General features: G+C 44.2%; 1 protein-coding gene across 1 annotated transcript in view; it reads left to right on the top strand.

Annotated features, from left to right (window-relative positions):
• The window catches only part of POLR3A (RNA polymerase III subunit A), a 54642-nt gene that overhangs the window by 23984 nt on the left and 5713 nt on the right, over positions 1 to 24945 (top strand). The window contains exons 16-29 of the mRNA XM_024253986.3: positions 891 to 1063; positions 3442 to 3553; positions 4652 to 4770; positions 5639 to 5776; positions 12412 to 12582; positions 14609 to 14722; positions 19642 to 19728; positions 19816 to 19898; positions 20461 to 20631; positions 21483 to 21576; positions 21770 to 21862; positions 22967 to 23131; positions 23465 to 23629; positions 24233 to 24364. Of these exons, the coding sequence (XP_024109754.1) occupies positions 891 to 1063; positions 3442 to 3553; positions 4652 to 4770; positions 5639 to 5776; positions 12412 to 12582; positions 14609 to 14722; positions 19642 to 19728; positions 19816 to 19898; positions 20461 to 20631; positions 21483 to 21576; positions 21770 to 21862; positions 22967 to 23131; positions 23465 to 23629; positions 24233 to 24364 (1817 nt within the window). The remainder of the gene's footprint in view (positions 1 to 890; positions 1064 to 3441; positions 3554 to 4651; positions 4771 to 5638; positions 5777 to 12411; positions 12583 to 14608; positions 14723 to 19641; positions 19729 to 19815; positions 19899 to 20460; positions 20632 to 21482; positions 21577 to 21769; positions 21863 to 22966; positions 23132 to 23464; positions 23630 to 24232; positions 24365 to 24945) is intronic.

Below are 24945 nucleotides of genomic sequence, written 5' to 3' on the forward strand. Positions count from 1 at the left end.
GCCTCTCTGATTCCATTTCGCTGGGAGTGAACTCCCATCTCCTACAGGAATAAGGGCCTGGAGCCTTCCTTATACAGACTTTCCACTAGGTTTCCTTGTTTCCAGCACATTCATCATCTCCAGCATTTGCAGAACCTAATGATCTCATTTCTGAGCCTTTCCAGGCCCATTAGTCCTCTCATCTACAGATACTTGTAGGTCATACCTTCCTATCCTGCTAAGCCAGAAGCCACTCATTCACTCTCTTTATTTCTACATACAGTATATTGTGGCTAGGATCAGTGGTGGCAACCTAGTTCCATCAAAGGTGGAGAATACTTTTTTGTGTGTGTAACACAGGGTCTTGCTCTGTTGCCCAGGCTGGAGCGCAGTGATGTGATTATGGCTCATTGCAACCTCCATCTCCCGAGTAGCTGGGACTACTGGCATGTGCCACCATGCCCAGCTAATTTTTTAAGGTTTTTGTAGAGACGAGGCTGATCACAAACATCTGGGATCAAGCGAGCCTCCTGCCTCAGCCTTCCAAAGTGCTGAGATTACAGGCCTGAGCCACTGTACCCAGCCCTCAGGCCACCCTTTAGTGTTTAATGTCACTCTGCTTTAGATAATAGTTGGAAATGATATTGTGTTTCCCCACCAGCTTGTAAGGTCTCTGAGAGAAGTCAGTTGAGTCTTAGTCATTTTGTGTAACTCCCTAATGACTGAGAAAGAAAGCCATTATTTAATTGAATTGTGGTGAATTCTGTGAAGATATACACTTTTTTATACTTTAAACTATACATACATAGTTTCTATATAGTACAAACTGTATCTAGCAGGCATAAACTATATTTAGTAGGTTTGCTGAGTCTCATTTATGGCCCTTTCTTCCTGCTCTACCAACTCTACAGCTAACCGTGGTTTCTCAATTGGGATCGGTGATGTCACACCTGGCCAAGGACTGCTAAAGGCCAAGTATGAGTTGCTGAATGCCGGCTACAAGAAGTGTGATGAGTACATCGAAGCCCTGAACACGGGCAAGCTGCAGCAGCAGCCTGGCTGTACTGCTGAGGAGACCCTGGAGGTGAGCCCGGCCCTTTGGTTCAGGGTCACCACTTTCCGTGCACAGTGGCTAAGGTGGTGCCCTCTGGGGTTGTGCTGAGCCACGAAGAGAGGTAGCAAAGGAGTGGGCAAGTCAAGGCATTGGCATCTGTCCTGTTGGGGCCCTAGGCTCACAGTGTGCATCCTCGTTTGTTTCCTGAGGGTAGGGCCTTTCATCAGATCCCTCATGTCCCTCCTAGCTTTCACATCCAGGTGGTGAAAACATAGCCATCTGTTCATTCGGCCACACGGGGCTGCTCTTGTTCTGGTGGCACACTCAGGTCCCTTCTGTAACTGGTACTCGAGTGCTCCTGCCTTTTCTATTTTCAGCATCCTTCAAGTAGGAACTGACACCACAGCTCTTTGGTTTTTGGGGGTTTGGTTTTTTTTGTTTTCGTTTTTGTTTGAGACGCAGTCTCGCTTTTCATAGTTTTATGAAGCACTCCAGCCAGGCTGGAGTGCAGTGGTACGATCTTCGCTCACTGCAACATATGACTCCCTGGTTCAAGCAATTCTCCTGTCTCACCCTCCCAAGTAGCTGGGATTACAGGCACATGCCACCATGACCACCTAATTTTTGTATTTTTAGTAGAGACAGGGTTTCACCATGTTGGCCAGCATGGTCTCGATCTCCTGACCTCGTGATCCGCCCGCCTCGGCCTCCCAAAGTACTGGGATTACAGGTGTGAGCCACTATGCCCAGCCAGTTTTTTTGTTGTTGTTGTTTTAAGATGGAGTCTCACTTTGTCACCCAGGCTGGAGTGCAGTGGTGCAATCTCATCTCACTGCAACCTCTACCTCCTGGGTGCAAGCAATTATCCCTGCCTCAACATCCTGGGTAGCTGGGATTACAGGCTCCCACCACCATGCCCAGCTAATTTTTTTTTTTGTATTTTTAGTAGAGGCGGCGTTTTGCCATGTTGGCCAGCCTGGTCTCAAACTCCTGACCTCAGGTGATCCACCCACCTCGGCCTCCCAAAGTGCTGGAATTACAGGCATGAGCCACCGCGCCCAGCCTCCCCACAGCTCTTTGAATGTATGGTCTTTGAAAGAGACTTGGATACAGGAGAGGGAGAATTCATGTCTAATAGTCACATCCCCAGCCTGCTGCCCCTCATTTGAAAGTATTTTAGCTAAGATCTCGACCAGCATGGGTCAGAATCAGAATCACCACCAGCCTGTGAGAACCTGAAACTCCCTCAGCAGTCTGAGTGTACCAGGCGTTCACCTGGCCGTCTTCTGCCTCACCGATAAACCCGTGGCACTGAGCTTTGACTCACCTGAGTGTGGAAGAAAGCCTCTTTAAGCATTGGGAAGTTTTCTAATGAAATACATTTTCTAAAGCAGGGAGAAACCAGAATTTTGTGAGGTATTTACCATTAGCTCATTCTTAATCTTACTTTCACTGAGTCTTAAAGAGAGAGAAAAGGATATCCCTCACTGGTACCTCCTAGAAAATTACTTGAGGCCTTGGCAGCAGCAATTTTTCATGGAACCAGACTCGTAACTGATTCAGCATCCTAGTCTGTAAGTTGAGGAGTAACTGTGGATGAGCTCATGAGCCGGAATATTCTTGTGAAGTCACCTCATCACATGCCTAGCTTGTGGACATTCAGATGTGTGCTTGGCAAGAAAAAGTAGAAAGACAAATTTACAAACAGTATAGGCAATTCTCTTTTACATACCACGTATTATCTTATACATTTGTATGGGGTGCATGTGTGTGTCCACACAGCTATTTATATACAGATATTTTGTTGTGTAGGGTAGTATACACAAAGCCATACATTCTACCTTATGGGCCATTTAACGGATTTTTCAAGTTTTTATTACTGTCAATTTTAGGCCAGGCTTGGTGGCTTATGCCTATAATCAAGGCAGGAAGATCCCTTGAGGCCAGGAGTTCGAGTCCAACCTGGGCAGTATAACAAGACCCCATCTCTACAAAAAAATTTTTTAAATTAGCCAGGCCTGGTAGGGACATATACCTGTAGTCCTAGCTACTCAGGGGTCTGGGGCAGATCCCCTGAGGATCACTTGAGCCCGGGAGTTTGAGGCTGCAGTGAGCTGTGATTATGCCATTGTACACCAACCTCAGCAACAGAGTGAGATCCTGTCTGTAACAAAAACAAAAAAAAGAAAAACTTTTTGCCTTATACACCAATTTTAGAACCTTGTAGAAGATGCACATGTTTATATAGCCAGGGCATTTTGCTCCTCTAAGGTTCTGAAACATTTATTGATCGGAAATTGGGCATCTTCCCTCAGTATTTTCAAATTTCTTTAAATGTTAGATTGAACATTTGTAATCCACAGAGACAATGAGGACAACCCACCAAGGATCTCCTTTTCTCCCACTAGGCACTGATCCTGAAGGAGCTCTCTGTGATCCGTGACCACGCTGGCAGTGCCTGCCTCCGGGAGCTGGACAAGAGCAACAGCCCACTCACCATGGCTCTGTGTGGCTCCAAAGGTGTGCATGCCCCTCTCTCACCTGCTGGCAGTGTGTTCTCTGTACAGGCTGTTTGGCTCCAGAAAATGTGATAGTCACAGCTCCAAACAGACATTTCATTTATTTAAGGGGATCTTTTTAAATCAGAGAGAGAGACTTAATTATTTGCATTTTGGGAAGTTTAACTGCTTTGGAGGAACTTGTTGGTAATGTGTGTGGATTCTGAGTTTGAGGGTGCTTTGGGCAAACGTGGTCTTTAAAAAAAAATGAGGCCAGATGCAGTGGCTCATGCCTGTAATCCCAGCACTTTGGGAGGCCGAGGCTGATTGATTGCTTGAGCCCAGGAGTTCGAGATCAGCCTGGGCAATATGCCAAAACCCCGTCTCTACAAAAAATACAAAAAAAAAAAATTAGCTGGGCATGGTGGCGTGTGCCTGTCGTCCCAGCTACTCAGGAGGCTGAGGTGGGAGGATCACTTGAGCCCAGCAGGTCAGGCAGGTTGAAGAAGAAGAAAGCCAGGGATTTTTTAATGTACTTAATGATGTGGCATAATTCTTTTATTTTGTAGATACCGAGGCCCTCAAAGCGTTTGGTTTTATGATAATGCATTCAAAATCAAAACCTCTGTGCTTCTACTGCTGTACACTTTTTTTTTTTAACAGGATAAAGTCCAGTCTCTTTAACTTTGCTGCCTTTTACCCCATTGCTCTCCTGCTTCTTACCCTCAGGACATAGCCCACACTTGCCCATTTCTCTGTCTTTGCTTCCTACTTTCCTACCCACTTTGGAATTCCTCCCCCTCTCCCTTTATGTCCAAATCATAATGTCCTCCAGGAGTCCAACCTGGACTTGCTGAAGCCTCCTTGAAGACTCGCCTGTCACTTCCCCAGCCTTTCCTCCAACCCACACATGCTCCTGGCTCCTCTCGCCCTCGTTCCGCCTTTCTTGAGTTCCTGACAGCTCCTTGTTGTCTTGATTGTATTTCTGTCTTCTACTGTTCCAGGACCATGACCTCGTTGAGCATAAGGGCCTATTCCTGTTTTACCCTTCCGATCTGCGTGCACTTCAATTAGTGTTATTTTGGTAAATGAATGTTACATTTCTGGCCCATGTCCCCAGGTTCCTTCATTAACATATCACAGATGATTGCCTGTGTGGGACAGCAGGCCATCAGTGGCTCTCGAGTGCCAGACGGTTTTGAAAACAGGTCCTTGCCTCACTTTGAAAAACACTCAAAGGTAAGCAGTAGCAGATCAGGTAGAAATGTGAAGATCTCTTCATCTACACTTCCCTCCAAGGAACACAGACCTATTCAGATCAAAGACCGTTGGCCAATTTCATGTGGAGTTTTATATATGTATTTTTTGCCATTTTATTAAGATATACTTCAGGCCGGGCACAGTGTCTCATGCCTGAAATCCTAGCACTTTGGGAGGCCAAGGCAAGAGGATTGCTTGAGGCCAGGAGTTCGTCTGGCCAACATAGCGAGACCCCATCTCTACAAATAAATAAACTTTAAATACATATATACTTCATATGTAATTATTACAATTATACTTCATATGTAATTTACCCATGTAAGGCATACAGTTCAGTGACTGTTAATATATTCACAGAGCTGTGCAGCCATCACTACAATCTACTTTTAGAACATTTTCAGTGCGCAGAATGAAACCCTGTAGACATTAACAATGTTTGGTTATGTTTTGGAGGTGGGCAGGTCTGGCCCACAGGAAGGATATCTTGAAGGTGTCATTTCCCAGGGAATGGGCAGGCAGCCTCCATCCACAGGGTGTCCTCTGAGGTCCTTGACTGCTTACCTACTTTAAGGAGAGCATCTGGATCTTAGGTTTCCCTCTCCTGGGCCACTTGCCTGCCACTGGCACCAGCACCAGCACCAGCCCTGGCTGGGCCCTCATTCTACTTGTCCCTGGTATAAAGTATTTCTCCGTAAGGAAAGGGCAAAGAAAGCCTGCCATTTCATGAGAATATACTGGCCAGGTATTTATAGTCTCAAGGTGGGGCATTTTCTGATTTGAGTGGATTTCAGAATCATGGGCCTTGAACTGTTTTTGTTTGATTTTTCTTTTTTCTACCTCTCTTTAGCTCCCAGCTGCCAAAGGCTTTGTGGCTAATAGCTTTTATTCCGGTTTAACACCAACTGAGTTTTTCTTCCACACAATGGCCGGCCGGGAAGGTCTAGTCGACACGGCTGTAAAGACAGCTGAAACGGGATACATGCAGGTAACCTGAAGAAATGTAGGCCATTAGCAACAGAGCAGGACAGAGCTCTGTGGGTTTTGACTATTGAGTGTTTGCACGTTTTGCACATGAGCTGTAATTTATCTAGTCTTGGGTTAAATTTAAAAGGAAAAAATTTAGAAAGGTAGATGCCCTGGAAATGAACAACCAAAAAAAATGTAGTATGTTCCAAATCATCCTATGATGATCAAGACCAGGCCAGAGCCACGCATAGCAAAGCGCTGTTAGAGGAGAACATGGCTGGAAGTACATTGTGGGATATGTCATTCAACCTCACTAAGCCTCGCTTTACTAACACGTGACAATGAGGGTTATTGCGAGGCCTCTGCCTCTCTCTTTGCAACTATTTATGTAACTCATTATTAATATCATTCTAATTAACTCTAATGACCTATTCCAGTGCTTGCTGCAGGGCTTGGATGCTTAGAAGGAAAGCATTTCCTCAGAGAGTGTATAGCTCTGAGATAATAGACTCTGGGGCACAGGGCTAACTAGAGGCTTCTCAGCGTTTGTGCTTCTCAAACTTTACCACAAAAGTACCCCTAATGGCCGAGGAGTGAAAAATACGTCTTCTTGTGTTCTTCCATAAGACCACAGGAAAAAGATGTCTTTTCAGTCCCTGTACTCTCCACTCAATAATTTAACTGTATTTTTTTTTTAATTTTATTATTATTATACTTTAAGTTTTAGGGTACATGTGCACAACGTGCAGGTTTGTTACATATGTATACATGTGCCATGTTGGTGTGCTGCACCCATTAACTCATCAATTAGCATTAGGTATGTCTCCTAATGCTATCCCTCCCCCCTCCCCCTACCCCACAACAGTCCCCGGTGTGTGATGTTCCCCTTCCTGTGTCCATGTGTTCTCATTGTTCAATTTCCACCTATTAGTGAGAACATGCGGTGTTTGGTTTTTTGTCCTTGCGATAGTTTGCTGAGAATAATGGTTTCCAGTTTCATCCATGTCCCTACAAAGGATGTGAACTCATCATTTTTTATGGCTGCATAGTATTCCATGGTGTATATGTGCCACATTTTCTTAATCCAGTCTATCGTTGTTGGACATTTAGGTTGGTTCCAAGTCTTTGCTATTGTGAATAGTGCCACTATAAACATACGTGTGCATGTGTCTTTATAGCAGCATGATTTATAATCCTTTGGGTATATACCCAATAATGGGATGGCTGGGTCAAATGGTATTTCTAGTTCTAGATCCCTGAGGAATCGCCACACCAGCTTCCACAATGGTTGAACTAGTTTACAGTCCCACCAACAGTGTAAAAGTGTTCCTATTTCTCCACATCCTCTCCAGCACCTGTTGTTTCCTGACTTTTTAATGATCGCCATTCTAACTGGGGTGAGATGGTATCTCATTGTGGTTTTGATTTGCATTTCTCTGATGGCCAGTGATGATGAGCATTTTTTCATGTGTCTTTTGGCTGTATAAATGTCTTCTTTTGAGAAGTATCTGTTCATATCCTTCGCCCACTTTTTGATGGGGTTGTTTGTTTTTTTCTTGTAAATTTGTTTGAGTTCATTGTAGATTCTGGATATTAGCCCTTTGTCAGATGAGTAGGTTGCAAAAATTTTCTCCCATTCTGTAGGTTGCCTGTTCACTCTGATGGTAGTTTCTTTTGCTGTGCAGAAGCTCTTTAGTTGAATTGGATTCCATTTGTCAATTTTGGCTTTTGTTGCCATTGCTTTTGGTGTTTTAGACATGAGGTCCTTGCCCATGCCTATGTTCTGAATGGTATTGCCTAGGTTTTCTTCTAGGGTTTTTATGGTTTTAGGTCTAACATTTAAGTCTTTAATCCATCTTGAATGAATTTTTGTATAAGGTGTAAGGAAGAGATCCAGTTTCAGCTTTCTACATATGGCTAGCCAGTTTTCCCAGCACCATTTATTAAATAGGGAATCCTTTCCCCATTGCTTGTTTTTGTCAGGTTTGTCAAAGATCAGATAGTTGTAGATATGCGGCATTATTCCTGAGGGCTTTGTTATGTTCCATTGGTCTATATCTCTGTTTTGGTACCAGTACCATGCTGTTTTGGTTACTGTAGCCTTGTAATATAGTTTGAAGTCAGGTAGCGTGATGCCTCCAGCTTTGTTCTTTTGGCTTAGGATTGACTTGGCGATGCGGGCTCTTTTTTGGTTCCATATGAACTTTAAAGTAGTTTTTTCCAATTCTGTGAAGAAAGACATTGGTAGCTTGATGGGGATGACATTGAATCTATAAATTACCTTGGGCAGTATGGCCATTTTCACGATATTGATTCTTCCTACCCATGAGCATGGAATGTTCTCCATTTGTATCCTCTCTTATTTCATCGAGCAGTGGTTTGTAGTTCTCCTTGAAGAGGTCCTTCACATCCCTTGTAAGTTGGATTCCTAGGTATTTTATTCTCTTTGAAGTGATTGTGAATGGGAGTTCACTCATGATTTGGCTCTCTGTTTGTCTGTTATTGGTGTATAAGAATGCTTGTGATTTTTGTACATTGATTTTGTATCCTGAGACTTTGCTGAAGTTGCTTATCAGCTTGAGGAGATTTTTGGCTGAGATGATGGGGTTTTCTAGATATACAATCATGTCATCTGCAAACAGGGACAATTTGACTTCCTCTTTTCCTAATTGAATGCCCTTTATTTCCTTCTCCTGCTTGATTGCCCTGGCCAGAACTTCCAACACTATGTTGAATAGGAGTGGTGAGAGAGGGCATCCCTGTCTTGTGCCCGTTTTCAAAGGGAATGCTTCCAGTTTTTGCCCATTCAGTATGATATTGGCTGTGGGTTTGTCATAGATAGCTCTTATTATTTTGAGATACATCCCATCAATACCTAATTTATTGAGAGTTTTTAGCGTGAAGCATTGTTGAATTTTGTCAAAGGTCTTTTCTGCATCTATTGAGATAATCATGTGGTTTTTGTCTTTGGTTCTGTTTATATGCTGGATTACATTTATTGATTTGCATATATTGAACCAGCCTTGCATCCCAGGGAAGAAGCCCACTTGATCATGGTGGATAGGCTTTTTGATGTGCTGCTGGATTCGGTTTGCCAGTATTTTATTGAGGATTTTTGCATCAATGTTCATCAAGGATATTGGTCTAAAATTCTCTTTTTTGGTTGTGTCTCTGCCAGGCTTTGGTATCAGGATGATGCTGGCCTCATAAAATGAGTTAGGGAGGATTCCCTCTTTTTCTATTGATTGGAATAGTTTCAGAAGGAATGGTACCAGCTCCTCTTTGTACCTCTGGTAGAATTCGGCTGTGAATCCATCTGGTCCTGGACTTTTTTTGGTTGGTAAGCTATTGATTATTGCCTCAATTTCAGAGCCTGCTATTGGTCTATTCAGAGATTCAGCTTCTTCCTGATTTAGTCTTGGGAGGATGTATGTGTCGAGGAATTTATCCATTTCTTCTAGATTTTCTAGTTCATTTGCGTAGAGGTGTTTATAGTATTCTCTGATGGTAGTTTGTATTTCTGGGGGATCGGTGGTGATATCCCCTTTATCATTTTTTATTGCGTCTGTTTGATTCTTCTCTCTTTTCTTCTTTATTAATCTTGCTAGCAGTCTATCAATTTTGTTGATCTTTTCAAAAAACCAGCTCCTGGATTCATTAATTTTTTGAAGGGTTTTTTGTGTCTCTGTTTCCTTCAGTTCTGCTCTGATCTTAGTTATTTCTTGCCTTCTGCTAGCTTTTGAATGTGTTTGCTCTTGCTTCTCTAGTTCTTTTAATTGTGATGTTAGGGTGTCAATTTTAGATCTTTCCTGCTTTCTCTTGTGGGCATTTAGTGCTGTAAATTTCCCTCTACACACAGCTTTGAATGTGTCCCAGAGATTCTGGTATGTTGTGTCTTTGTTCTTGTTGGTTTCAAAGAACATCTTTATTTCTGCATTCGTTTCATTATTTACCCAGTAGTCACTCAGGAGCAGGTTGTTCAGTTTCCATGTAGTTGAGTGGTTTTGAGTGAGTTTCTTAATCCTGAGTTTTAGTTTGATTGCACTGTGGTCTGAGAGACAATTTGTTATAATTTCTGTTCTTTTACATTTGCTGAGGAGTGCTTTACTTCCAACTATGTGGTCAGTTTTGGAGTAGGTGTGGTGTGGTGCTGAAAAGAATGTATATTCTGTTGATTTGGGGTGGAGAATTCTGTAGATGTCTATTAGGTCCGCTTGGTGCAGAGCTGAGTTCAATTCCTGGGTATCCTTGTTAACTTTCTGTCTCGTTGATCTGTCTAATGTTGACAGTGGGGTGTTAAAGTCTCCTATTATTATTATTGTGTGGGAGTCTAAGTCTCTTTGTAGGTCACTAAGGACTTGCTTTATGAATCTGGGTGCTCCTGTATTGGGTGCATATATATTTAGGATAGTTAGCTCTTCTTGTTGAATTGATCCCTTTACCATTATGTAATGGCCTTCTTTGTCTCTTTTGATCTTTGTTGGTTTAAAGTCTGTTTTATCAGAGACTAGGATTGCAACCCCTGCCTTTTTTTGTTTTCTATTTGCTTGGTAGATCTTCCTCCATCCCTTTATTTTGAGCCTATGTGTGTCTCTGCATGTGAGATGTGTTTCCTGAATACAGCACACTGTATGGGTCTTGACTCTTTATCCAGTTTGCCAGTCTGTGTCTTTTAATTGGAGCATTTAGCCCATTTACATTTAAAGTTAATATTGTTATGTGTGAATTTGATCCTGTCATTATGATGTTAGCTGGTTATTTTGCTCGTTAGTTGATGCAGTTTCTTCCTAGCCTTGATGGTCTTTACAATTTGGCATGTTTTTGCAGTGGCTGGCACCAGTTGTTCCTTTCCATGTTTAGTGCTTTCTTCAGGAGCTCTTTTAGGGCAGGTCTGGTGGTGACAAAATCTCTCAGCATTTGCTTGTCTGTAAAGTATTTTATTTCTCTTTCACTTATGAAGCTTAGTTTGGCTGGATATGAAATTCTGGGTTGAAAATTCTTTTCTTTAAGAATGTTGAATATTGGTCCCCACTCTCTTCTGGCTTGTAGAGTTTCTGCCAAGAGATCCGCTGTTAGTCTGATGGGCTTCCCTTTGTGGGTAACCCAACCTTTCTCTCTGACTGCCCTTAACATTTTTTCCTTCATTTCAACTTTGGTGAATCTGACAATTATGTGTCTTGGAGTTGCTTTTCTCGAGGAGTATCTTTGTGGCATTCTCTGTATTTCCTGAATTTGAATATTGTCCTGCCTTGCTAGTTTGGGGAAGTTCTCCTGGATAATATCCTGCAGAGTGTTTTCCAACTTGGTTCCATTCTCCCCGTCACTTTCAGGTACACCAATCAGACATAGATTTGGTCTTTTCACATAGTCCCATATTTCTTGGAGGGTTTGTTCGTTCTTTTTATTCTTTTTTCTCTAAACTTCTCTTCTCGCTTCATTTCATTCATTTCATCTTCCATCACTGATACTCTTTCTTCTAGTTGATCGCATCGGCTACTGAGGCTTCTGCTTTTTTTTTTTTTAAGTAATGTTTTTAACTACTTAAAACACCAGATAAAGTCAACACTACAAGTTGCTGGGCCATGAACTTGCTGTGGCTTTGTTTTTTCTCTCTCCCTACTATGGAAGCATGGCCCTTTGCAAGCTGGAAAACCAGGGTAGATAAACCAGAGATGTGAATGAGTGGGCCAGAACAAACACTGTGATTAGCGTGACAGTGGACACCTATTTCCAAGTCAGTAGATGCCTATTTCCATCATCTCTCCTGTACCTCATGTATCATTGTCTGATACTTTTAATCGTCTTTTTTATGTGTCGTCCGTGGAATACAATTAATCATCTTTCAATGGGAAATTGCCCTTCAGTGTGGGAGCATGCTGCTTTTGTCAGAAACCCAATAGACTGTGAAATACTTTTACCACTCTTGCCATAATGTGTGTTTTGACTTAATTTTTTTGTCTTTACTTTTTGAATTAGAGAGTATGACTTTGCCAGAGCAGTATGTTAACGTAAACCAAATTAGTTCTGGCATAAGGGATTTTTTGTTTTGAAGTTGCCTAGAGGAAGATTTCTTTCCCTTTAATTCACTGAGCCACCATAGCATTGCTGGCTGGAGTGTTCAGCTGGTGGACAGTTCTCCCTAAGCAGATTTGAGAAGTCATTGCTGCCTGCTGGTTCAGACACAATACTGTCCCTGTTCTCTCTTCTTCCCCCTCTGTCCCAGAAGAGGGCCTGCACCTGATCCTCTGTAATTCATATTGAAGTCTGCAGGGGTCCTGGCTTAAGTTCTGTTTAGAAATGCAAAGCTATTGCATTAATTTATACCTTAGGGAGAAAGAGAAGGAAGGTAAAACAGCCTAGGAAAACAGTGTTTGCAGAGTTCTTTGTGGGTGATGCGGTTTAAATTGCATGTGTTCTAAAATACACTAAAATGCTGGAGGTTGGAGCATATTCCAAATCCCACTGCACAGGCTAGTAAGGCATTCTTGCTCTTGTTCTTGGGGTGAGAGGACTCTTTTTAAAGGGTTTCTAATAAAGTATTTTTATGTGATTAAAGTGCTTGTAACCTTGAGACTCTTGAGTTGCAAATCTTATCCTCTCCACATGTGATTAGTCTTCTCTAAGCAGCTGAGCTTTTTCCTCCTTTTCCTTTAGCGAAGGCTTGTCAAATCTCTTGAAGATCTTTGCTCCCAGTATGATCTGACAGTCCGAAGCTCTACTGGCGATATTATCCAGTTCATTTATGGAGGAGATGGCTTAGATCCTGCAGCTATGGAGGGAAAAGATGAACCTTTGGAGTTTAAAAGGGTTCTGGACAACATCAAAGTAAGATTTAGCATTATATCTGGGGTTAGAGTGTTTTTAAGGATGTTTCTTTAGGATGGAAGTACTGTTTGGACTATCACTTGCAGTTAATAAATACTTCAGTATTTATAATCCCAAGCACTGGATTAGTATCTCTTTTCTTTGTGTTACTCTGTATAATTTTCCGATATTAAAAGGGAAGGCCAGGCACAATGGCTTATGCCTGTGATCACAGCACTTTGGGAGGCCAAGGCAGGAGGATCACTTGAGGCCAGGAGTTTAAGACTAGCCTGGGCAGCAAAGTGAGATCCCATCTCTATAAAAAAAAGAAAAAAGTTTTTTGTTTTGTTTTAATTTCCAATATTTAAAGGAAAAAGGCCAGGCGCAGTGGCTTACACCTAGAATCCTAGCAATTTGGGAGGCCAAGGCAGGAGAATCACTTGAGGCGAGAAGTTTGAGATCAGCCTGGGCAACAGAGGAAAAACTCTATCTCTAAAAAAATATTTTTTAAAGAATTAGCCAGACATCAGGCAGATCACAGGATCAAGAGATCGAGACCATCCTGGCCAACATGGTGACACCCCGTCTCTACTAAAGATACAAAAATTAGCTGGGTGTGGTGGTGCATGCCTGTAATCCCAGCTACTCGGGAGGCTGAGGCAGGAGAATCGCTTGAACCCCAGGGAGTTGGAGGTTGTAATGAACCGAGATCGCACCACTGCACTCCAGCCTGGCAACAGAGCGAGATTGCATCTCAAAAAAAAAAAAAAGAATTAGCCAGGGGTGATGGCATGCTCCTGAAGTTCCAGCTACTCAGGAGGCTGGGGCAGGTGAATCCTTAAGCCCAGAAATTTAAGGCCACAGTGAGCTGATCTCACCACTACATTCCAGCCTGGGTGACAGAGCAAGACCCTGTCTTAAAAAAAAAAAAAAAAAGATGAAAAAAAAGTTGTTTTCAGTTGAAAGTCTAGTGTTGGTAGTAATCAAATGCCAACAGAAGAGGGCTTTGTTTGGTTTTGCTCTGTGTCAAGTAGAGCATACCAGAGACCAGTTTTATAAGTCATGGGCATTGAAAAGCAGGCACACTTCACATACTTTGAGAATATAACTTGGAACAACCTTTTTGGAGAGTAGTTGGAGAATATCATTCTGAGTTTTAAATACGTGTCCCTTTTGACCCAATAGTTTCCCTTACAGAAACTCCTTTTGTTCTCTAGAAATGGTCTAACTATGCCAAGAATGTTTTTTCTAGGCTGCTTACAGTAAAGGCAAACCCATCAGTAGAGGATAGTTCAAATACATGATGGTCTGTCTATACAAAAGAATAATAATGCAGCCATTAAAACATTGAGTCAACTTGGACAAAGCAGAGGAGAGGAAAAAAGAGGAAATTCTGCCGGGGCTCACGCTTATAATCCTAGTTCTTTGGGAGGCCGAGGCGGGCATATCACTTGAGGTCAGGAGTTCGAAACCAGCCTGGCCAACATGGTGAAACCCCGTCTCTACTAAAAATACAAAAAAATTAGTCGTACGTGGTGGCGCTTGCCTATAGTCCCAGCTACTCGGGAGGCTGAGGCAAGAGAATCACTTGAACCTGGGAGGCAGAGGTTGCAGTGAGCCAAGGTGGCACCATTGCTCTCCAGCCTTGGCAATCCAGCAAGACTCCATCTCAAAAAAAAAAAAAGAAATTTATGAGCTTCAGAAGTGGGAGAATATTTTCACTCTTGAAATGTTTGAGTTTTTTAAATAACAGTTTATATTTTTAATGTAAATCTGGTGGGGGGCAGCGGGGTGGCGAAGGCTGGGGAGTGATGGGACAATACCTGCTGAATAGCCCAGAAATTTTTGTGTAGGATGGAGTATCCATTTATCCAGTTTTCACCTTCACATGAAAGGTAGAGTCCACAATTTGTTTTGAAAGAAAAATCACAGGTTGCTAAAAGCTCACCTTGGGTAAGGTCATTTTATCCTTTGTAAGTTCTCTCATCTACTACCGTCCGCTCTCTGTGGCACCCACACATAATGTAATTTTCTTTTAATACTCGAGGCAGTCTTCCCGTGTCCGAGTGAGCCTGCTCTCAGCAAAAACGAGCTGATCCTGACCACAGAGTCCATCATGAAGAAGAGTGAGTTCCTCTGCTGCCAGGACAGCTTCCTGCAGGTAAGCTCTGCCAGGTGCTGGCTACTGCACCCAGCCTGGCTGTCATAAAGAACTCTGTTTGCCAAGGGCTGGCAAGTGGATTTTATAAGCTGGGTTTTTGTTTTTTAAGGTAGGGTTGTTCCTTTGTTAGAAAGTTCAAGAATGGGCCAGGCGTGGTGACTCATGCCTGTAATCCCAGCACTTTGGGAGGCCGAGGCAGGTGGATCACTTGAGGTCAGGAGTTCGAAACCAGATTGGCCAACACGATGAGACCCTGTCTCTACTAAAAATACAAAAATTAGCCAGGCGTGGTGGCGGGCACCTGTAATCCCAGCTCGGGAGGCTGAGGCAGGAGAATCGCTTGAACCCGAGAGGCGGAGGTTGCAGTACGCCAGGATGGCACCACTGCACTTCAGCGTGGGCAACAGGGCAAGATTCCATCTCAAAAAAAAAAAAAAAATGACAGGCAGTCATTCAAAAATGGCCAAGGCAAAATCTCACCAGCCAACATGCAGAATTTATCTCATGACTTTCTTAGTTTATGTCTTTCACTCAAGCCATTTCCCTATTAGAAGAAAAATGTTTTTTTCCCCTTTTAGAAGAAAAATGCTGATTTTGTTTGAGCGCTGTCCCTAACACCAGCCTACCTACTCTATCCTGTGAGCCAACTCTTCCCTCAATCATTCTGAATCCCAATAATTATTAGTACTAGTAGTCTTGTTTTGATACCATTTATTTTAAACTGCTCTTTCTTTTGCTGTATTGTGGATCAAAAATCCATTGAATCAGCCTTTTCTATTCTTCCAGGGAGCTGTTACCTTGATACCCTCTTAAGGTTTTTTGGCTCATTTGTTTTTTGTTTTTTTTTATGGTTCTGACCTGCTCAGGCAGCTCCTTCATGTTTATAATCATGGTTAGGATCAAAAGCAAAGGGATACAGAAATCAGTAAATGGTTTCCTTTGTGTACTAAATAGTAATTCAAATGTAGCACAAGATCAGCAGGCCAAAGAAGAATGTATCTCTTTCAGTAGATCAAAAATAAAAACAGCGAGTGAAGCTTAAATAAGAATATTTGTGTTAAGGAAGCTCCTTGCTTCTTGTGTTCATGTGTCAAGGTGTGAAAGGTGAAAAAGAGACTCTTCCAGATTTTAAAATCAGGAGTGTGGCAAGGCTGGGTGCCTTTGTCTGTTTTGCTCCTCCAAAGGCTTTCTTATTCTTTTTTTTTAACTAACAAATTAGAGTTGTAATTTGGTTTTTCTTCACTCTCATGTTTACGTATTTATCTGTTTGTCCTCGAAGACCTTAACTGAAACAGGTTATGAAAGCTATAACGAGGTAACGTACTTAGCATGCTGTGAACGCCAACAGAAAGGGCCCACTCCAGCAGCACCCCAGCATTTGCCAGCACCAGAGAGAGCAGGTTTCTGTCCCGGTTCTGGCAAACATTGCTTTGCTTTGGACTGGTTCCTTTCTTGCCCTTGAAAAGGTTTAACACAGGTGACCTCCTACCCGGCAGCATTTGTTTATTCAGTGAGCACTGGTTTAGCACTCACCATATGTCACACAGTCCACAGATCCTGGGGATGCAAGGATGACTAAACATGTCCTTGCCACTGGCAGCTCACAATCTGATGAGCTCAGATTTGCTGAGAGGGTCCAAAATCCACTAGCCAGAACAGATGTGTCTGAGCCCGTGAAATGTTCTCCAGCCCTAGCCCATATCAGAGCTGAGGTGACAGAGGCACTCCTGAGTGGCATTGAACCCAGGTCCCTGCCAGAGGAGAATGCCCGTGCAAATAGGCCTGCTGTGGAGCATGAGACGCTAACTTCTGGTTAATCGTGTGATGAATTGCCTGCCAATAGCCATGTTGTGAGTTCATTCCCTCTAGTATGCATGGGTTGACTCAGTGTGAATTTTTAGCAGATTGTTTCAGTTTTCATTTCCAAAAAGTGAGCTGTTTTTCTTTTTTTATTTTTAAACCTGATTTCCAGAACCTTTGTGTAGGGAAAGTCATTCAGCAAACCCACAGGAAGTGTGTCCATTGGGGTGAAAGCTGAGCTATGTCATTCCCAGTGCCTAAGCCGGCAGATTGTTTTAAGTGTGTTATTTTTACTCCCTATGTGTGCACAGTGCCTTGCAGATGAAAACCTTCTGGGTCTAAGGCTTGGCCTTAGGTTCTGCTCATGTTTTTCCCGTGCCAACAGGTAAGGCAGCTTTTAACAACTGGTGATCAAATGGCAACATCTGGGCCAAGAGGGCTTTCGGGACCTTTCTCAAAAGGACCCAGCCACTGTCAGGCAAAGCCCCCTCTTATACTGAATATATAGAGGAAAAATTCAGTGGCAGCAAGTGCAAATGCCTTTGAATATTCTGTTAGAGCCATGCCAGGAGAGGTTGTCCCACTGCCCTCTCCAGCTTTGTTTTTCATCTCTGGTTTGCAAAAGGTAACTGTATCTGAAAACATGGTGTCAGACTCATCATTAATAACAAGGAATCAGGAGAGTTTCTCTTTAAAAAGAGTTTCTTGAGAACTCTAAAGTTCTTGCGAATTAATAAAAGTTTGGTTTTTTTTTTTCCTGAGACAGTCTCATTCTGTCGCCCAGGCTAGAGTGCAGTGGCACAATCTCAGCTCACTGCAACCTCCGCCTCCTGGGTTCAAGTGATTCTCCTGCCTCAGCCTCCCAAATAGCTGGGACTACAGGCACATGCCACCATGCCCAGCTAATTTTTGTATTTTTAGTAGAGACGGGGTTTCACCTTGTTGGCCAGGCTGGTCTCCAACTCCTGACCTCAGGTGATCCACCCGCTTCAGCCTGCCAAAGTGCTGGGATTACAGGCATGAGCTACCGCACCTAGCTGGTAAAACTTCTTAAATAAAAAACCCTTTCTATGTAAAACAATGATTGGGCTGCAGGGTCACCCTTCGTGGGCCTCTGCACTTTCTCAGTGGGAAGAAAGAGAGTGGGCCAACACAGACAGTCATGAGAAAGCAGTATTCATGGGAACTGACGGCCAGGATGTGATGGGCCCCCGAGGTAGCCCCTTGGCCGCCTGGGCTCCTGGGAGACAGACAGAATTTCCCAGTAGGCAAAGATTACATTGAAGAAACCCCTGTTCAGAGAAAAGACTTTGAAGAAAGCATCTGACTTCACGGAGAGGTTGGTTGCCTTGGCCAAGCGCCGACCTCATTCAGGCCTTCAGTGCCTTCTGCTCTAGGGTGGTGGGGCTAAAGCCATGCCACCTCACAGGGAGGTCTTGCCAAGCTGGGCAGCAGCTGGCTGGGAAAGGCATAAGACCATGTGGACACAGATGCTAAGGCTATTTTAACAAGAACATAAAGTTCTAGCGGTTTGCTTGTAGAAAGGATAGTAACTAGAAATGGCTAGTTAGGAGGCTAATGAGATTTCTTTTTGCAAGGTTAGGATAGAATGGGGCTAGGAAGTCTTAAGCTGTCTGTGGGTACCTTATAGGATTTTATTTTTGCAAAAATGGGCTCCTGGTTCAGGCTTCGGCATTTTCAGCCTTTTAACAGGCTGAGTGCACTTTGGGCAGGGCATGCTGGCCTTCTCTCTGGGGGACCCTCAGCCTACCCTAGAATCAAGAAACAGAACCTCACGAGGCTTCTCGGCCACCACAGTATGCAGTCTGCCCTCAAGCTGCTTGTCCGCCATGTGTGGGCGTCTGTACTCATCCAGACACACAGAGCAGCTGGATGCCTGCATTTGGCCAGAGTGCCATTCAAGCTTACCGCCACTGTGATTTCCTTGCTGCTACAAAGGAGGGGCAGTCTATCTCCTCTTCCCCATATTCTCAGAGACTATCCCGTCCCTAGGCCACACCAGAGCAGCCGATGCCAGCTCCCAGGATGGCAGGATAATGGCCTCTGGAGGATGGTTGCTACTGCATGGCAGGTGCCATCAGCTCACCCTGAGAATTTCTTTAAGAGCCAGTCTGTAGCCCGTGATGATTGACCCACTGTGAGCAGGATGTTAACCGCTCCTCTGTAAGTGCTCCTTCCCTGTGAGCACTCTCCAGGAGAAGGTGCTGGCTGATCCTGGCTTTAGGAGTGGTGATGGGCTGGGTCTATTTCACAGACACACTGTAAATCCTAAAACAGATAGTTTTACCCATTTGAGTGGTTGCCAGAAAACCTGAGTCAGGGCTGTAGTCTCTAGCCCAGCTCTGATCTTCTACCTGTGTATTTTTCACCTTCTACTTACTGTACTTGGTCATCCTCCTGGGGCTGAGAGTGCTGTTCTTAAATACAGTGGGAATCGCAGCATATACTGATGCTTCACATCTGGCTTTGACAGTGGTTTCCAGGAATCCTTACAGACTTCTAATTGTGTGTGGGAAGACAGTGTAGGCCTAGGCCTGTGGGGAGAGGTGGTTACCAGAGGGGAAAAGATAAGCTGGGTTTGGGGAGTGTTTTCTTTGAAATGAAGGTAAGCTCAAAATGTGTTTGAAATGCATTTACTGTCAACAAAGCTATGCTTTAGTTGGTAGTATTTAAACTGATCATAACACCTTCAGAAGAAACCCTCAAAAATTAATCTATAGAAGAAGAGTATAAATGCTTCAGTTGTACCTGTCCTAAGCTGTGTTCTTATAGCCCTCGTGGCACGTGGGAGAGCAAGAACGAAGGCTCCCACGCACTTTGTGGTCTCTGTAGGTAGTGCCATGAAAGCAGTTGGAGGAGAAGGCCTTAGAGACACATTAACCAATGGAGTGTGTGTCTGGGGTATGGACAGTGTGGTGTGTTCTTTGGAAAACCACTTCGTAGTAGAAGCAGTATCCAGATTGGGTCGTTTATACTATATATGGAGCTAACACTAAAATATGATGGACTTGTCATATACAACTGAGGTTTATGAAATGAATTATGTCATCTGCATGACTGTGAAACTTACAAATGATGTTTGCTGTGTAATCTTTCAGGAAATAAAAAAATTCATTAAGGGAGTCTCTGAGAAGATCAAGAAAACCAGAGATAAATATGGCATCAATGATAACGGCACAACAGAGGTAATATCCCTCCAAGACGCGTTAGAACCCCGAGCTGTTTGCAGGTGCTGCCGGCCCTAACTCTGTGCTTGGCTTGTATTCTCCCAGCCCCGTGTGCTGTACCAGCTGGACCGCATCACCCCCACCCAAGTAGAAAAGTTTCTGGAGACCTGTAGGGACAAGTACATGAGGTAGGGATGCTTTTGTCTTGGACTGACAGTCATCCACGTAGGTCTCACGTATCCCTTCTGTTTCCCCATGTGTACAAAACCCTGCACCAGCTCACTTGTTAACTGCCAGTATTTGATCAGATTCTGTCACATTTTCTCTAGGGGGGTCTGATGAATTGCCAGGCTGAATGCTCCAAGATACAGAAATAATTGCAAGGAAATTTCTTGGTGTCTTCTCTCCATGGGGAAACTGCTAACGAATATGGCAGATGCCACTGCTCTGTTTGCCGTCAGTACCATTGGTTAGCAGACCACTTAGATTTTCTGTATCCATTACATGCTGACCACAAGCAGCCATGCAGAATTGAGTTGCACTGCTGCCCCCTCTCTGACCATTACTTTCCCCTGTGTGCACCTATTTCTGGTCTACGCCAGGCTTTTTCTCTGTCACAAACATACCCTTCCCGACCCTAATAGGATCTATATTCTCTGTTGAAAGGTGATAACCAGAAGCCTCTCCCCAGCAGTTTTGCTGGACTTTTCTTTGGCATGCTGCATTCTCATCCATACCTTTGCCTTCTAGGGCACAGATGGAGCCAGGTTCTGCAGTGGGCGCTCTGTGTGCCCAGAGCATTGGTGAGCCAGGCACCCAGATGACCCTGAAGACTTTCCACTTTGCAGGCGTGGCCTCCATGAACATCACCCTGGGCGTGCCCCGGATTAAAGAGATCATCAACGCTTCCAAGGCCATCAGGTGCCTGCTTTCATTTCCCTCTTGTTCCACACATGCCTGTCCTGTTTCCTGAGAAACAATGATCCTCGTGTCACATGCATATGTGTGATAAACTCTGGGTGGCATGCTTGTTGTGTTAATCCTATTTTGGTTTTTAAAAAAGCAACTCAAGAAAAAGTCTAAACTGGATACAGTCAAAATAGAAGCAATGGTTTTGTTATGGCCACAAGTAACATGAAGAGAGAAAATGTTAAAAATGACTGGAAAAATTGGAGCAATGTGTCAGTGGAGATTTCATCCTTTTGATGTCATTATTCCAGCCTAACTAGGCCTGACTGAAGTGTCTGCCACTTGCCCTGTGGTCATATTCTGTGAGCCCCTGGTGATTTCATGATGGGATTTCTAGTTGATCTAAGGCTAGAAGAAATAGAAATGTATTACAATGCCTTTGATGACAAAAATAATGATTTTTACCTATGACCTATATTTAACAAAATGATAATACGTAGCATTAAATGAAAGATACTCGGCTGGGCGCAATGGCTCACGCCTGTAATCCCAGCACTTTGGGAGGCTGAGGCGGGCAGATCACGAGGTCAGGAGATCAAGACCATCCTGGCTAACATGGTGAAACCCCGTCTCCACTAAAAGTACAAAAAATTAGCTGGGCGTGGTGGCGAGCGCCTGTAGTCCCAGCTACTCCGGAGGCTGAGGCAGGAGAATGGCATGAACCTGGGAGGCAGAGCTTGCTCAGTAAACTGGGGTTGCTAGTAACATTATGATTCTAAATAGCGCTTGGGTTTAACAAAGCAGTGGTCTTCAAATAGGCTCCTCCCTTGTGCTAGTGCCATTTTTCCTTTGCTTCTCAACAGCACTCCAATTATCACAGCACAGCTAGACAAGGATGATGACGCGGATTATGCTCGCCTCGTGAAAGGGAGAATTGAGAAAACCCTCTTGGGAGAGGTAAGAAGAAATCCCTATTGATAACAAGAAAACTAGCTCAGCAATGTTGCAAGGAAGTGTAAAAATCAGCTGCCATCTATTGACCAGCCTGTGGCGTCCACACTACTCAAGCTCTTCAAAAAAAGCAAGCAGTCGCGTGCTCTTAGGAAAGGGGAAAGCGGCTGATTAACAGTCTGATCTTTTGACACTCCAGATTTCCGAGTATATTGAAGAAGTGTTTCTTCCTGATGACTGCTTTATTCTCGTCAAGCTCTCCCTGGAACGGATTAGGCTTCTGAGACTGGAAGTGAGTCACATAATTAAATGTAGAGAGGAAGTCATCCTGTTAGTCCCAAGATAGGTACTGATAAACTAGGGCAAGAGCTAAGCAAGACAGAGGAAGCATTGCAGAACCTTCTGTTTGGTTTCTGGTTTTTGTGATTCTGTTGTCCCCTCACATTTTCTTTCTAAACCTGACCTTGATACAAATATACCCATCTAAAGACACACAGAAAATTAGTTGAAATTTTGTGCAGACTGCAATACCAGTTCACTGTGACACGGTATTATGATAAGTGGTCTTGTTGTCCCTCTTCCCAGTGTCTGGAAGGACCCTAGGGCTCGCTGTGTCTTACTCATCTGTGGGTCCCCAGCGCCCAGCATGGCAGCTAGCCTAGGAAGTTCAGTAAATGTTTTTAGATGGGGAGATTAACCTGGCTTCTTAAACTGGCATGCATGGGTAATAGGAAACAGTTGAAAGCTGATCAGCCTTTCTCACAAACAGACCAACTTGGGGTGCAAACTGAGTAACTTCCCGACACCCTCTTCTTTCTCTCGGGTAGTCAAAGCTGTACTAGCCCTTAAAACACATTCTGTCAACTCGTTCTCTCACGCATCAAGTTCATATGTTACCCATATAACAGTTGACTCTGAAATGCAGCAACCCGCTTTCCAGTTTAGGGATTTCTCTAGCCTGTCTCTTGCTGCCTGCCTTGTGGCTCCTTTGCAGAAGAGATGAGTTGTATCCAGGAACGTAGCACATGAACCATTGTGAAAGTGTCAGGTAAAGGGGAGGCCCCATGGAAGCTTTTAATTAGCCTGGCCTCCAACCTCCAGCCTCCCTAGAGCTTCCCACAGAGGCTGCGTGTGTTGCCATGAACTGAGCATGAATTTTCAAGGGCAAATATTTTGTTGTGGGTGAAAAAAACTACTCTTTATGAATAAAGCACAGATATATATACACATATAGTACATAAAACAGATATGTAGCATATCTATGGTATTAATTTCATGGTGCGGGTGGGGGGTGCTTAGAACGAACCTGACTAAAAGGATTTCTTAGAGGGGCAATAATGAAATAAACAAAGAAAAACACTGGAATCAGTAACACCTACACCTGGCCATGTTGCAGGTGAACGCTGAGACAGTGAGATATTCCATCTGCACATCCAAGCTCCGTGTGAAGCCCGGTGACGTGGCTGTTCACGGTGAGGCTGTGGTGTGTGTCACCCCCAGAGAGAACAGCAAGAGCTCCATGTACTACGTGCTGCAGTTCCTGAAAGAGGATCTCCCCAAGGTGAAACAGAAGTCGCTTCTCATGGAGACCCAGCATCTCCCTGTGGTGTGACACCCAGGGCTGGGACCTAAGGACTTTGTCACTTAGTCCCATTTCTTCATTTCTTCTTGGCCTTATCCCCAAGGAGTTAGTCTGTTAGATTCCTCTCTGTTCTATCAAAAAACTGATGTTAGGATGAGGTGCAGTCCCCTGAACAACTTCTGTTCTCCCTTATCCCTAAAACTACCTCTAGTGTGTCACAGATGACCACTGCTGAAAGCTGGGGTGATCAAGGTGATCAGCCCAGGGCATGGCTCACCCTGTCCTCACAGCTTTCTCTGTCTCTGAATCTAGGTGGTGGTGCAGGGCATTCCAGAGGTGTCCAGAGCTGTCATCCACATTGACGAGCAGAGTGGAAAGGAGAAGTACAAGCTTCTGGTGGAAGGTGATAACCTGCGGGCAGTCATGGCCACGCACGGTGTGAAGGGCACCCGAACCACCTCCAATAACACCTATGAGGTACTACTCAGCCCACGGGGTCGCCTTAGGGTTAGGCTGTCTTCCTTGTGCCATCTGCAGTCCACTGGTTCCCAGCATACTTCTTTTTTATTTATTTATTTTTATATATATATATATTTTTTTTTTTTTTTGAGATGGAAGCTTGCTCTGTTGCCCAGGCTGGAGTGCAGTGGCGTGATCTCTGCTTACTGCAAGCTCTGCCTCCCGGGTTCACGCCATTCTCCTGCCTCAGCCTCCCGAGTAGCTGGGACTACAGGCAACCACCACCACGCCCGGCTAATTATTTTTTTTTTTGTATTTTTAGTAGACATGGGGTTTCACCATGTTAGCCAGGATGGTCTCGATCTCCTGACCTCGTGATCCGCCTGCCTCGGCCTCCCAAAGTGCTGGGATTACAGGCATGGGCCACTGTGCCCGGCCTCCCAGCATACTTCTCTGACCATCCCGTTTGCCCTGGGTCTGCAACTAAAAATTGCCCAGCAATCCATTTCTGGAAAACAGCACAGGGTTTGCTTTGAAACTGCAGGGCAGGGGAGAAAGTGGAGAGAATTTGCAGTGGCCTCCCGGAAGGGGCTGCTTCTGCTCATTCCTGGCTCTCTGTAGGTGGAGAAAACTCTGGGCATCGAGGCCGCCCGGACAACGATCATCAATGAAATCCAGTACACCATGGTGAACCACGGCATGAGCATCGACAGGAGGCACGTGATGCTGCTCTCCGACCTCATGACCTACAAGGTATGTGGGCAGGAGGCCCCCGGGCTGCCTGGGCATCCCGAAACTCACTTTCAGGAGAATAAGCCTATGGAGTTTCTAAGACATGTAGAATACGCTGCTGTGAGGACCATCATAGAGAGAAAATACGATGTGAACATTGCTCAAAAACCAAAGTATGCTGGTCAGGCTGAGTGTCCTGGTGAAATCCCAGTATGAGAGTTACAGCCTCATGGCAAACTCACACCCAGTTGGTGGAGTGAAGAGAGCTGGAGCTTGGTTCCGTCCTCATCCTGAATGTCATCCATCCTAAAGCAAAATTAGCCACTGCCAAAGCCCAGAGAGTCCCATGGCAAGTTGAGGTGTTTCTTTCTCATTAAACCCATCCATCACTCTTCTGTAGCCATTCCCAGGAAAAAATAAGTTAACATGATCTGAAGTTGGGGGCGGGAGGCTGGGGTGGGTTGGTTGTTTTGATTTTTTTTTCTCTCTTTTCCAAAAAAAACGTATGTCCCTCTAGCTGTGCCTTAGGGCAGCAGGTTTTCATAAAGCTTCCCCAAGCAAGTCGGTAGTGTATTACAGAATATTTAGAAACCAGGTGAGGG

Source organism: Pongo abelii, chromosome 8 (assembly GCF_028885655.2).
Source record: "Pongo abelii isolate AG06213 chromosome 8, NHGRI_mPonAbe1-v2.0_pri, whole genome shotgun sequence".
Classification (NCBI taxonomy): Eukaryota; Metazoa; Chordata; class Mammalia; order Primates; family Hominidae; genus Pongo; species Pongo abelii.